Here is a 15427-nt window from a genome sequence, read left to right as displayed (position 1 = left end):
TTAACAATGTTCAAACGTTATGAACACAATTTATTATTATTAACCATAATCCTTGACTATTTTATTATCCTCAACGTTATTTTCTCCATCCCAACACAAGTTCGAAATTTCTTTATTTCTGATTTCGTTTTTTAAAAATTTTTTTCCTATGAAATACTGTTATCATATTTCTGTACAATTATTCTAAACATTTGATATTCATATTTTTCAAACGATCTCGAAATTCCGCTTAAAAAATGGTATAATTTATAAATTGCAGAATTTAGGTAGTTCACTATTTTTTTAGTTTTTTGATTCTGCAATAAAAATGGCTGGACCGATTTCGCTGAAAATCTAATTAGTTCTAAGTTACGTAATTACGCGTTGATATCTTTCTTTGTTCTCGAGATAATCGAGGCGAAAAATAATTCTGAACGCACGTACGAACATACGAACATCCGCACATACGTACATACACACACACAGACGTCTACGTAAACTACCGTATTCAACTCTGGGGACCTTAAAACGTGGAGATATGCCAAAATTAGCGATTCGCAAAATCGTACCTATCTAGAGTAGCGGTAGATACTCGGCGCCAAGTGCACATTCACCTTTTCCCTCTCTCCCTCTTTCTCACTAGCGCGCTATTTCGCGCCGAGCAGTGTTACCAGATTTTTGAAGCTATATTATGTGACCAGGGCCGTAGAATTATAGTACGGGCCTCGAAATTATGTTACACATCGAAATTAGATAAAAAATAGAAGAAAAATCTACATTCCAAGTAATTTGAAATAATAAAATGATTTTTAACGTACTTTTAAACTTTTTTTTATACACAATATCAAGTTATCAATGAATTTTTTTTTTTTTAAGCTATAGATATTAGTTAATGTACACATGAATAATAAAAATATATGAAAAAGGGATAAAAATGTATAGAAAAAGGATGATAATATTAAAAATCACAAAAACATTATTGAATACAAAGTTATTTATTGATATTTGTTATGTTATTCATCTTATACAATAGAAAATATAAAGAAAAGCAAGATTATTATATGATTCAACATTTAAACTGCAATTTTTAAACTTTCCAATACTGATAACGTAATTATTCAAAAATAAATATTTATTTTTATTTTCTAATTTTTTGTTTAATTGAATGAACAGGCTTATTTTCTTCTTGAATAGAATCGATATAATTTATTTGGCATAATAACATTATCAAAGTCATTTTCATCACTCTCATTCCTATTTTCTCTCAAATTGCTATCACAATTTCTTTCAGAATAAGTTTTTTTTCCACCTAATTTAGGAGGATAAAGTATTGCAGCGGTCATTCGACTAAACTCAGTCTTGCTTGGTTCATAATCAATACAATCATATTTTCGTTGATAAGATAGAAGCCCTGTTATCTTCAGAATTATTCTTGAATAATTTGTTCCAAAAAATATCTGGATCATCCTATACTCATATAACGAGGTAGTTCAAAGTTAGGAAATCGTCGCCATTCATTGTCAACATCTTGGTAATCATTCGGTGTTACAATACGTGGTAGTAGTTGCATTAAAGGCATAAGTGATGGTGTGTCGTTTCTTGTTCTTCGATCCATCGCTTTGGATGCAGTGAAGGTTGCAGTACATTTTATTTTTGTACTAGAGCATTACCGAAATCAAAACGAGACTTGATTTCATTACAGCCAGTGCTTAAAAACATTATACAACCATTGAAAAAATCTTCTTTCATGCTCTCATTAAATTCAGGAGAACTAAAAAAATTAATCACATCAACGCCTGCATATATTCGAGTAGATTATAAAAATCTAGTTTTATCAGTTGGATTAATATCAGCTAATGAAGTTTGGCTGATATAATCTGATTGCATGTAACTTTGTAGTAGCTCTAGGTAAGTAATTTTAACAGCATTATACATAGAAGTTATCATTGGTTTTTCAGATTGAAAAATTTCATTCAAAGTAGTGAACCTTGGTAAAACCCATTTTAAAAATAAATAATATAACTTCACAACCGGGTTATTCAGATAATTTAATATTGTTCCATCTCCATGTAGTTTAGCTTCATATACTTGATCAGTAAAATATGTTTGTAATGCTGTCCATTGTTCTAGTAATCTTAAAACTAATGATGATGATGATAACCATCAAGTTTAAGAAGGGTGTAAAATCTTGTGTACTTCAACGTCTAAGAACTCTTGAAACTCTTTCAACTCAAATTGTCGTTTAGCACTTGCACTTAACAAGTTGAAAACATCACGTGCCAAATCTTCAGATTGTCTGGGTAGTTGTTTGCAATCAGTACTTGCACAAAGGTGCAAAAAATGACATATGCATTTAAAAATGCATATATTAGGACATAAATCTTGAAATCTGGTGGCAACTGAATTATTACACCCCATCATTGTATTGCAACCATCCGAAGCGAAACCAATGATATTGGAGTAGGGGATTTGATATTCATCAAATGATAATTTCACAATATTGAAAAGATGTTCTGCAGTTGCTGCATCAACCAGATTAGTGTCACTGAAGGCTTGGCAGAGGTCCCAAAAACGGCTAACAATTTTACTAGCTTCACAATCATAAAATCTGAAATTGAAAAATTTATAAATACATATTCCAATAAGTTATAATTAAAGAGACAGTGAAAAAAAAGTTCTTATTACCTCATAACAATACACAGTGCTTTAATTGCTGATATATCAGTTGATTCATCAACAAGTATACTGAATTTATTATTCTTCAATTTGTTAGCTAAATATTCTTTTTTAGATACGACAATGACATTCTTAACAATAGCAGAAGATTTAGTACTTTTCATTTGAATTTTTTGAGTGATTTGTGAATCAGGAAAGCAACTTTTCAATAATAGACCAAGATGATCCATGATTTTAAATGAAAGATTATGTTTTGATAAAAAACCACACAATTTTATCTCAGCTCTATGTACCGAGTTGTTAGAGTTATTATTAATATTAGATTCTGTAAAAGTAGTGATGGGAGTTTGCTTCTTAGTGCCACTAATATTTCGCATGTGAGTTTGACCTTTGGCATGGGTTCGAATTACACATATTTTAGCCTTCATGGAAGTTTTACATAAAATACATGTAGCTTTGTAAGTATCTGGTTTATCTGGGATAAGCCAAGTACTGAAATCACTTTCTGATAACCACTAATTCCTAAATTTTTGTTTACGTCGAACAGTCTTGGTTGATTTTTTAGGTTGTGAATTACAGGAGGCATTCGGAGATCTGTTTTCAACAGAAGATTCCATTTTCTTCGTAGCTAACTTTGATATTTTACTCTTTAGATTATTTTTATTACTCATAAATATACTTTTTGGTATTTGACTGGTTATAAAAATAAATTAATTAACTAAACTAGTTTTGTAATTTATATTTACATTTTGATGCCATTCCAGAAACTGTTATCATTGTAAAACTAACCAACACCTCGAATTAAAAAATGACCTACATCGATAATTAAAATATTTTATTTTCATATTGAGTGAAGTTAGCTGCATTTATTCTTCGAGATAGGAGCGCTTCCCAGTGATAAAAAGTCAAAAATAAAATAATATATGAACACATATGAATACTGTATTTTTCTATGTATAATTTTTCATGTGTATATTTTTTGTATTTTAAATATGCAAAAATAATCGAATTATAGTACATCAGTGTCACATAAGTACTGTTTGGAGTACATAGTACATCAAGATAGATTGATGTGACATATACTATATTTATGTGACGGCTGGGAACACTAGCGCCGAGGCTACCGATTATATCCAGAGTAGCGGTAGATACTCGGCGCCAAGTGCACATTCACCTTTTCCCTCTCTCTCTCTTTCTCACTAGCGCGCTCTTTCCCCCATGAGCGCTGAGGCTACCGACTATACTCTATACACGAAAAATTTTGTATGACGTCATCAACGCATCTTTATATGCAAATATCTTTATAATTGCTACATATTATGATTTTATATTTAATAGGTAGTATTATATCATGAGCTTTCACTTAAACGTTAAACGAGAATTTTTTATTAATTATCAACGGAGTTATAAATAAGCCACGCCCCTAACAGCGATATTTCTGGTGTTAAAGGAGATTTCTGTCCAGCACACGATGCACAATATAAGATATTATGAGAAATAAATGATTAGCAATAACGATCCTCTCTCAATCACTTCACAAAGAAAACTGAACGTTAAAAATGACCGTTAAAAATAAAATACGTTAAAATATAGCTCGTGCGTCAATTCTACGAATTTTCTACCAACATCAACAATCCGATGCCTCCGTAACGTCGTTATCAAAACACTGAGCGCTTAGGAGATTCGTTTGTTTTCAATATTTCTATAGTTATACGAAATGTGTATTTCAAGTGAATAAATTTTCGCAATAATTACCTTTACTTCTATTATTGAAAATATGCACTCACTTGTATTTTGGTGACTTGTCTACAAAAAATACATTCAGCATAGGAATAATTTGAGGACGGTCCTCAAAATATACCAAGCAAGTTCGCACAATAATCATAGGTTGTACCTGCCAATGATTTTTCGTATACACATGCACACAGAATTTTATTTCTTTTCATTTATTCATAACGAGTTTAATTCTAATTATTTTATATTTTTTTAATATTGAAAACTATTAAAAGGAGCTGGAATTTGAAGTTAAATACTAAAAATACAAAGGCGATTGAGCCATTTTTTACTATATTTACCACTGAAAGATTTTATTTTATAGAAATAAAAATAAATTGGTTCAATTCAATTCCATAAAAAAAATATGATGATTAAATTAGAAAGGATAAATTTGATATTAATTTTCTAAACAATTGCTTTTTCTTTTATCATTTAAAATGTGCACCTTTTTTTTCTTTTCATCAATACTGAGTAAGAAATGACTTCTTCGTCATACCAGCGCGGAAAGTCTCTTTTCCATTAGAGGGGGATTTATAATATTAATAAACAACTAATCATCGAAAAATCCGAAGAATTCAAGTCCAAAACTATTCATTGCTCCAAAAGTATATACATTTGTATACGTGTATATTGAATAGATATTTTGGTGACTTGTCTTCAAAAAATACTTTCAGCATAGGAATAATTTGAGGACGGTCCTCAAAATATACCATGCAAGTCCGCACAACAATCATCGGTTGTACTAGCCAAAGATTCTCCGTACACACATGTCCATGTTATTTCCCGATGAAACATCAAAGATCCTTTGCAGACAAGGCATTGATTAAATGTATGTATGTATAATCTAATAAAAAGTATTATCAAAATATAGGCTGGGAAATCGAAATTACATACAATAAAGTCGATCACTGCTATCCAGTGGTACAGAATGATAGGCGAATTTGTATAATTAACGATGACGAATTTTAAATCTTTAAAAGTTTTCAACTTCCCAATGGGGAGGTTATAGTAATGGGTCCGATTTTGTGAATCGCTACTTTTGACATATCTCGACGTTTTAAGGTCCCCAGAGTTGAATACGATAATTTTTACGTAGACGTCTGTGTGTGTATGTGCGTTCGGAATTATTTTTCGCCTCAAATATCTCGAGAACAAAAAATGATATCGATGTGGGACCGATTGCATTCGACGCGTAATTACGTAATCTAGAACTGAGAATGTTTTCAGGAAAATCGGTAGAGCCATTTTTTTGGCAGAATCAAAAAACTGGAAAAAAGGAAATTACTTGAATTTTGCAATTTATAAGTTATACCATTTTTTAGACAAAATTTGGAGATCATTGCAGAAATATGAATATTAAATGATTTGAATACTTGTATGGATATATGATGACAATATTTCATCGAAAGAAAAAAATTTAAAAAACAATATCAGCAATGAAAGTATTTTAAACTCGTGTCAGGATTGAGAAAACAGCATTGAAGACGCTATAATAGTCAATAATAATTGTCAATAATATGGAATTGTGTTCATAACAATTGAACATCGGTACTAACAAGTAATTATTGATCATAGTAATATTTAAATTAAGTTTTGAATTGTTATAAACAATAAAAATAGAGATCTATTCTATATATATGAGTACTTTTAACGATATCAAATGAATAGAGACAGACTCATTTCGTTTACAACAATTCCATTAGTTATAAAAAATGGAAACAGGTTCTATTCAAATTGTTTTTTTATTTTTTCCACTAGGAAGTTAGTCGTGTGGACCTTTCGGGTCGCACCCAGACCACTGAAGAGCACTGATATTTTCAATTGTTTTTATATTTTTTTGCTCCAATCACGATTAATTTTTTATATTTATGAAATTTGCCTTACTTGTATTGAAAAAGAAAGTGCTACTCTACAAAATAATTTTTTAGCATAAAATCTTGTCTCGAACCATCTATTCTATTAAAGTTTCATACACATATATTCAATAGATATTCCGGAGACTTGTCTTTAAAAAATACTTTCTCTATGGCTATAATTTGAGGACAGTCCTCAAAGAATACAAAAGTTTGCCAAATAACCATTGTATTTTTATAATGCCTTGAAAGAACACTTTGTACATACATATATGTATACATACATATATATATATATATATATATATATATGTATATACGTGTAAGCGGAAGTTTGGTGACTTTTTTTATATGTACATCTGTTGCACGAAAAGTATTCTCTGGGGTTACTTGAGTACCTGGAAAGCGTCACTTAAATATAAGCCTGGTAGTTTAGTCAGGAAATCATGATTAGTACTCATGTGGAAATTTGGTGACTGTCACCAAATGTCGAGGACACTTAGAAAGTATGTGTAAATGAAAAATCATTGATATCTATCAATGAAAGAAACTCTAAAATACAACAATAAAGTCGATACGATTAGGGAAAAGGAATATCTGTTATGTAAATCATAAGAGTTATCAATTTTTGTACTTTTTACAATTAATTAAATTGTTTTATTCTCTTTTGATGATTTTCTTTCTTGTTATCTTCTATATAAATAAAATTAGAGTGTCTGCCTGTCTGTCTGGGGTAATCTCGGAAACGGCTGAACCGATTTTGATAAAACATTGCAGACATTAACAGGAAAATGTCAGGAGTGACATAGGCTACTTTTTGTTGATGTGAATTGTTTATAACAATTGAATTTGTTATGAACAATTGAAAACGAGATTTGTGAAACAAATTCGAATTTTTTCTATCCATTTTCAATACATATCGATTTACTACTTGTATTTTAATTCCATAACAAAGCAATACGTATCTGAAATTGAGTCATTCAAACCACAAATTTGCTATTTAAAACTTAGCTTAATCAATTCATTATTATGAGTTGTAAGTATGTCATATTGATCGATACTGAAAGATTTTTTCTATTAGTTAAATAGTAACATAGTTTCAAATTTTTATATATTCATCTTTATGCTTTATTACTGAAGAATGATTAAATTGATGAGTGGGAGTCTCTCCAATTAGAATACGAGAATAAGCGTATTAATTTCGTGTTGCACTTAAAAAACCGAATGTGATAGTAAAAGAACTGCATAAATAAATATACTGGAGGAAAAATTTGCTCTTTAGATTGAATAAATTTCAAAAATAGTACAAATGCAATAATTACGACGGAATTACAGGAAAAAAAAAATTGCAGTGACCCAGAATCGAACCTCAATATCCCCGTTTGAATCCAGACTCGCTACGACTTACGCCATTGATTGTTCTGGATATTGGAAATGATTTTTGATATTATAGTTGCGATTTTTTTTTTGTCATAATCATGTTTCATTTTTTTTTAAAGAAAAGCATGAAACTCAAATTAGTCTATTGTTTCGTCCTATAATACTAAGTGTTGCATAAACTAGTCAATTACTTACAATTTCTAAAATCAAGCAAAATTTTATCTATATACTACTATATAAATTTCTGGTGTCTGTCTGTCTATCTGTCTGTCTATCCGCGCTAATCTCCAAAACGGCTTGTTCGATTGCGACCAAATTCTGCACACATGTAGAGGGCGTTGTCAGAAAGATTATAGGCTACTTTTTGTTTATGTAAATTGTTTATAACAATTAAATTCGTTAGAAACAATTGAAAACGGGTTCTATACAACATATTTGAGTTATTTCAACGCGTAATTTTTTCTTTTGCTAAAATAAAGCTACAAACCATGTACAATGCATAAAAGTGTACTATTTTTGTTTTTAACGATTGAATTTGTTATAAACAATTGAAAACGGGATCTATTTAATGTATTTGAACTCTTCTAACGGAAAATTTTTTTTTTTGCTGAAATTAACCATGTTTTTGTTACAAACCATGTAAAATGTATGTTAGCATACTCCTTTTGTTTATAACAATTTAATTCGTTTTAAAAAATGAGAAATGGGTTCTATTCAATTTATTTGAGCTCTTCCAACGGAAAATTTTTTCTTACACTAGAATAAAGTTACTAACCGTGTCTAACGAATGGGAACCTATTTCTTTCGTTATTACTTACCTCATTCGTTATAAACAATTGATAATGGAATCTATGCATCGTGTTCAAGTTTATTTAACGAAAAATACTTTCCTCTGCTGAATCAACGTTGCTCACTGTGTAAAAAGAATGTAAACCCACTTCTATTGTTTGTAATATATAATTTGTTGTAAAGAAACTGGAATGAAGTCTTACGATAGAATTCGCATTATTACCTTTTATTATGAATACTCACGCATATGTTATTTTTTTCATTAATCCTATCACATAGCAATAGGTTTTTGGAATCGGCTTATTCGCGGACGAAGTCGCGGGAATCTGCTAGTTTGATATAAAAGTCATGGTGACATCACGAATAGTATTAATATGGAAGTTTGGTAACTGTCACCAAACCTCGACAACAGTTGGATTGTATGTATAGATAGAAAATTATTGAAAACTTTTGACAAAAAATACATAAAACTTAAGAATATTCAAATATCCAACTTCTCTGTAGAATACTCGTCTAGTCAAAATGATACTATCTTGAATTACTCATCATCTGAATCACTTATAATCATATATTAAATCACTAATGGTTTCTAAAATTAATAAAATTTTATCTGTTAAAAAGCTATGGTAACATCACAAATCTCATTGATATGGAAGTCCAGTGACTGTCACCAAACCTCGAGATCAGTTGGCAAGTGTGTATAAATTTATGAATGAATACAATAAAATTACTAAATGAAAGTCAGCTGTACGAGGAATTTAAAGAATTTGACGTGCACTAAGATACAACAGATTAAGTTCAATCATCTAATAGGAGTTGAAACAATTTATTATGAAAATACAATAAATGGAAAAAACTAAGCAAAATTTCACATATAATATTTTTTATTTGTTGTTCACTAATTTTTTATTAAGGTTAATTAATAATATTAATTACATAAAATATGAAAAAGAAAAACGTGTATCAATTACATAACATCCATTTATATAGAATAATCAAACATTATGATTGAGACAATAATAATTCATGTTATTATTAAGAGCCTCTTCTCTATAGAATTTGTTTATAAATCATAATTGCTTTTATATAAAATAACAACAAATGAAATGTTTGTTCGCTCAATCTACATTCCTTATAGTTAAAATGTTGGTACAACAACTCCTATCATTATGCTTATAATTTATATTATTGCAAAATAATAGCTAAAAACAAATAAAAATAGTATAAAGCATTCCATAATTACAAAGAAAACTAGATGAACATTTCTATTGTGCTACATGTTGAACAGAATTTGCAATCTTGAACATTTAATATTTCTCACGTACAGCTTGAAACTGGCAACTTATCCAAGTTCTGAAATGAGCTTCGGTACGGGTTATACATTCATTATCATTGATAACCTGTCTTATTGATAATGCTAAAGGAAGTTTTCTTCGTTTTATATGATCTTTGACTGTTACGAAAACAATACTTTTCTCCATATCAGTCCATCTACGTTTTCTAAATTTTTCTGTAAATTAAAAATATTATCGATCTTACCTACTAGTTAGAATTTATACTACATTACAATATCATGAAAAATAAATACTTTTATCCGCAGTTGATCCTACATTAGATGTGTTGGGAGAACATCCAGAATTACGTTTCTTATGATGTTTTGAATTCTGATTATTTGAAGAAAATGATTTGTCATTGTTCGATAAAGATCTGTTAACTACTGACTTTTGTTGACGACGGTTCTTTTTGCTTTTGTTCCTGCTCGTTTGTAATCTTCTTTGGCTAAGTGAATTATCATTAATAGTGGACTCATCATGTTCATCTTCATCATGAACATATTCTTTATCCTCAGAATCTTCGTTTAACTCTTCTGCTGAACTTCTGCCACTTAGACCAACAGTTCTTTCTAATAACTTTGACACTTCACACAAATCTCGACGAAGTGTCGTTTCACGGTATATATTACGATAAATATTTTCATGATGTCCCATATGATTAGCAACATCTACGATTCTACTTTCATCAACTTCAAGTGAATCACATTTAGTTTGCAAAGTGTTTTCTAAATGCTGTTCCACGAAGTCTATCTGGATATTTTGCACCACACTTGACTGGAAATTTTCTGATCAGATCGCATGTGTCTAGAAGACTGTAATCTCCATTATGAAAACCAGGAATACCAAATACGAATGGATTTTCATCGTGTACATTTGCGTGTTTTCTATAGCTCAATAATAACTCTATAACTTCACCATTTCCATAGAAATTATTACTGGTACGTCTCGTGATTGTTTTCCACGGGTTATCAGACGAACATATTTTTTTGCTAGTACTTGATCTTCATCTGACAAAGTATTTAATAGATTATCATTTTGTTCAGCAGCAAAATTTTCATATTGAAAATCTGCAATTGGTAATTGTTCCATTTCTCCTCTGCGACGACGATTAAATAACATCAAAAGAAGTAGTGTCATTTGTAGTAAAGTGAGCCAAGCTTTAAAATTGTACTCTTCTTTTAATGAATCGTAGCTTATAATCCATTGAGATTCACGATACTTGTAAAATTTGCTAATATCATCATCAAGTGGAAGAGGTTTTTTATTACGACGATTATTCTGCGCTACTTTTTCAAGAGCTAATTTATTGTGTCGGCAATGATATTCTTTTTCATGAACAGTTAAAAAATCCTTAACTTTTTGACGTCTGTCTGAATCCTCTCTTTTTATTAATTCAACGATCAAACATTCGCCAATTTTCTTCAAATATATCCCATAAGTTGAAATATTAGATGGTGATTCCCAATCATTTGTCTCTTCATTATATCCACATACTTTATTTATTGCATTGATAAGATCATCATAATATTTTGGACTAAAGATTGATGCAGAATCATCAATTCCAAGTTCTTTATCCTACTTTAATGTACGAAGAAGTCGACCCATTAGCCTTAATCGTGCCCGTATCATCGCATGCTGATGTTGATTGGTATATCTCATACATAACTTGTTAGCAAAAATTATTAATAGTTCGTCAATTCGAATTAATCTTGTAACTTCGTCATCTCGTAGAGGAGGAAAAACAACATCACTTAACTGTCTATTTGCTACGCAATGTAAACGTCCAGCAATTTTTCTTGATAGTATACTCTAACTTACTATAATAATCTTACTATAACTTAGATTATTTTTACTGTGTCCGTTTATGCAGAGTTTTTGATGTTTGAATATTCCTAATTTTGTATAATAACCGCGACAATTGTGGCAAACTACATAGTCAGTAGCATTATTAGTCCACTTTTTATTAGGCCGATGACTAACTAGTAATTCTCCATCGTTATATTGTGTATTAGTATTGAAAACATAATTCCCATTCTTTCGAAGCGTATCGATAATTTTTTTCCTTTCTGCATCACCTAAATAAATCATGATGTACGTTAAAATACCATTGATCTCAATTTTGCAGTTGATGATCACATACATAGAGAGGCACATGTTTAATCTGTTCATCATTCTTATCATATTATTTGTCAACAATAACGTGTTATTATATATTAAATGGTTTATAATTTATGTAATCATTTTACAAAGTTTATAGTTTGTCATACTATACAATTGTAATAAATCAGTGTAGAATTTAAAACGATTTTAGCAGAATAAATTGAATTTTTCGATGACAACTTGATAATATAAAAATATTCTTTGAATAAATTTTCAAGTTTATAAATTTTAAAATAGAATTTAAATATTATTTCTTACATAATTAATCAAATATTCAAGTTGGAGTATGATTATCGTAGATCTACAAAGACTAATGATCAATATTCTGGTCTCTATGTGTTGATCTATTCACATGCTATGCGAATTTACGCAATTTTACCTTTAGGCATCATTGCAAATGCTTTTACCTCTGGTTGGTCTTTATGCTTCAATTCTACATGTCGACTAATTACAGATAGGAAAGTATGGCAATAGTAACAGAAGTCTCGTCTCTTTTTGTCACCTAATGGTACTACATACATTTCTTCTGGATTTCTTGCACCAGAAGAAATAGATGGATCAGGAATAACAACTGACTCATTATTTGGCTCAATTATTACATCCTGTTTATTCTGTTGACTGACCTCACTCGTTGGCACGTAATCTGGAGTAATTAAAAACCTGAACTTTAGACTTTAATGTAAAATTAATTATTTTATAATGTCGTTTAGTTTGATAAAAAGTTCTTAATTAACAGTATTAATAAATGTTTTTTCATATTAACAATTTATTCAATAATGAAGAGTTTCTATACTTGTAATTGTAACTAATCAACATAATTTCAAAACTTTACCTTCATCTTCAGTATCGATCATTGGCAACGACACATCATAACTAGAATCACAATCTCTCATGCTACTAGCATTTCTCATTTGTTCAGGTGAAGGCAATTCATCACTTAATGGAAATGTCTTTTCTTGTAGAGAATGAGCTCTATCATCAGCTAATATTTGAAAATTATCAGGATCTTATTAAACGAGTATTTGCGGAATTGATATTATTGAGATATTTATAAAAATTATGATCATGATCATGAATAAGTAGTCAGGATAGTTATTACTATCAAATACGTCAATAATGAAATTTTACCTTTATCTGTAGCATCGATGACTTGTGATGACACATCACAATTATTTATAGAATTCTCATTATCACTAGTATCACATAACGTTTGACACGTAAAAACTTCATCATTAATTAGAGATGACTTTTTTTTTGAAGGTGTTTTCATCAGATATCATTGAAGGGGTTTCATGATATATTGATTCACTTAAAACTTCATCCATAAAATCTTTGTCGATTTGACTTGAATGACTTATGTCAATATCATTGAATTCACTTATATCACGTCATAATCACTTCCATATGACTCGTCTTCATCAGGAATATTGTTATTCAGTTCTAATAAATATTTCTTTTATTTATAATATCAGAGCATTATTGATCAAGTAATTATATGTTTATATAAACGAATTTTTTTTTATTAATTAAGCAATTTTAATTTTCTAATATTGATGTAAAAGTTTTATTTTCGAAATTTTTTTTAACATACATTTAAAGCTCCGTTGGTTAAATTGATAATCACAGTAAGTAAAATATTTTTAATATACAAGAGACTTTAAATTATTGCATTCTACTCTAAATAAACGTCTTATTTAGTAATTTTCGAAATCATATTACAATATTTCATTTCATTATATACTACAGAATGACCTTAAAATGTTATTTAAAAAATAAAATAAGTAACATTAAAAAAATATATATTTATGTATTTTAAAACACATTAATAACATAATTTCTATGTTGTAAATATTTATAATTGATGCATTGACAATTGTTATTCTAAAATCTGACATTTAATCAACAATTCTACAATAATAAAAAATAACAAAGATGAAGTATCAGATCAAATATTCAATAAAAATAAATAAATCAAGAACAGTATAAGAATATTTTTAAGTCATTTAAGCTTCACCATAATTTTTATATGGAATATAAACTGATAAAAATTCTCTTTTCTTGCTTAATTATTGAAGAATTATATATTAAACCGAACTTCATTTCCATAAAATAACTCAAATAGAACTCTTTAATATTTTCAAGTGTATTTAAAAAAGCTCAATTTGTTAAGCTGATATTATCATTAAAATTACTTCCATGCGATAATTTTTCAATAGATACTGTTGAAAGACATTGATTCCTGATAGATGGTTTCTTAAAAGTATGATCTATCTGGGTTATTGGAACGTAAGGGATATAATTATTTAAGTGGTCAGCAATATTTTTACGCTGGGAAGCATTGACTAGAAAAAAGCATAAACAATTAATGTTTCATGATAAGCCGTTATGAAAAAAGTTTACTGACAATTCCAATCTGATATCAAGAAAAGTGGTTTTAGTAATCTATCATATAATCGATGTAACAATAAAATAATCACAAAAATTTATATACACTCCAATAAGAAATGATCAGATTAACAAAAAAAAGGAATACAATATCATTAGGTAGGTTAGAAAGTGTACTGACAATAATAAGATGAGACTTGTCATTATTAACCAAAATTAATTAGATTCATGATTTTAAACAAATAAATATCCTTATTAACAAAAAATATAGATACCTACCATTAACGAAATGGAACTTAGATTTTTTAATCTGTAAAAGGCGTGTATATTTAATGACAAAAGGATAATCCTTTTTTGGATTAAGGAAAACATATTTCATATGTTATAAAAATAAAAAAAACAATACTATTAATATGATTAATAACGTTGAATTCAACGAATTCCACAGGAAGCCTCTTGAATCTCTCAGTTCTGCTCGCTTGCAAGCTCTCAATAAAACGGTTATTTTCACAAATGTGTGGTTAAGATGCAGACTGTAGTGGAAGAATAAAATGACCTCAACATTATCAATGGTCGATATAATACCGTTGGTAATAAAGATTACTTTGTGGGCACTAATGATAACTGAATAAATCAAAAGTTTAAATAATGATAAGTTGAAGATAGTATCATTTTGACTGAAAGAGTATTCTACAGAGAAGTTGGATATTTGAAAATTCTTAAGTTTTATGTATTTTTTGTCAACAGTTTTCAATAATTTTCTATCTATACATACAATCCAACTGTCGTTGAGGTTTGGTGACAGTTACCAAACTTCCATATTATTACTATTGGTAATATGTCATCATGACTTTGACATTTAATTTTATTAACAAAACAATCTTTCGTGTAACAATTGATAACGAAATGATACAACAAAGAGTTAAAGGTTCATTCATAATTATAATTGATAGTCAATAAAAAATGGTTATAGTTAAATAAAATAAGATCTAGAGTAGCGGTAGATACTCGGCGCCAAGTGCACATTCACCTTCTCTCTCTCTCTTTTTTTCACTAGCGCGCTCTTTTCCCCATGAGCGCCGAGGCTACAGACTA

The 15427-nt window shown here is 29.2% G+C and overlaps 2 protein-coding genes across 2 annotated transcripts; both read right to left on the bottom strand.

The window, feature by feature from the left end:
• Positions 1-2148: 2148 nt before the first annotated feature.
• Positions 2149-3272, bottom strand: LOC118071391 (uncharacterized). The gene is made up of 3 exons (XM_035090532.1): positions 3194-3272; positions 2665-3130; positions 2149-2587 (listed from the first exon to the last, which is right to left on the bottom strand). The coding sequence occupies exons 1-3, from the start codon at positions 3270-3272 to the stop codon at positions 2149-2151; spliced, it is 984 nt and encodes a 327-aa protein (XP_034946423.1).
• An 8975-nt stretch (positions 3273-12247) lies between these two features.
• Positions 12248-13415, bottom strand: LOC118071386 (uncharacterized). Its single transcript, XM_035090527.1, has 3 exons — positions 13076-13415; positions 12780-12929; positions 12248-12590 (listed from the first exon to the last, which is right to left on the bottom strand). Exons 1-3 carry the CDS (start codon positions 13215-13217, stop codon positions 12313-12315), a joined length of 570 nt encoding a protein of 189 aa, XP_034946418.1. The 5' UTR covers positions 13218-13415; the 3' UTR covers positions 12248-12312.
• Positions 13416-15427: the final 2012 nt, after the last annotated feature.

This window comes from Chelonus insularis, unplaced genomic scaffold (genome assembly GCF_013357705.1).
Source record: "Chelonus insularis isolate UGA/USDA-ARS -01 unplaced genomic scaffold, ASM1335770v1 contig_80_pilon, whole genome shotgun sequence".
In the NCBI taxonomy this organism is placed as follows: domain Eukaryota; kingdom Metazoa; phylum Arthropoda; class Insecta; order Hymenoptera; family Braconidae; genus Chelonus; species Chelonus insularis.
This window is presented reverse-complemented; position numbering and strand designations above follow the sequence as displayed.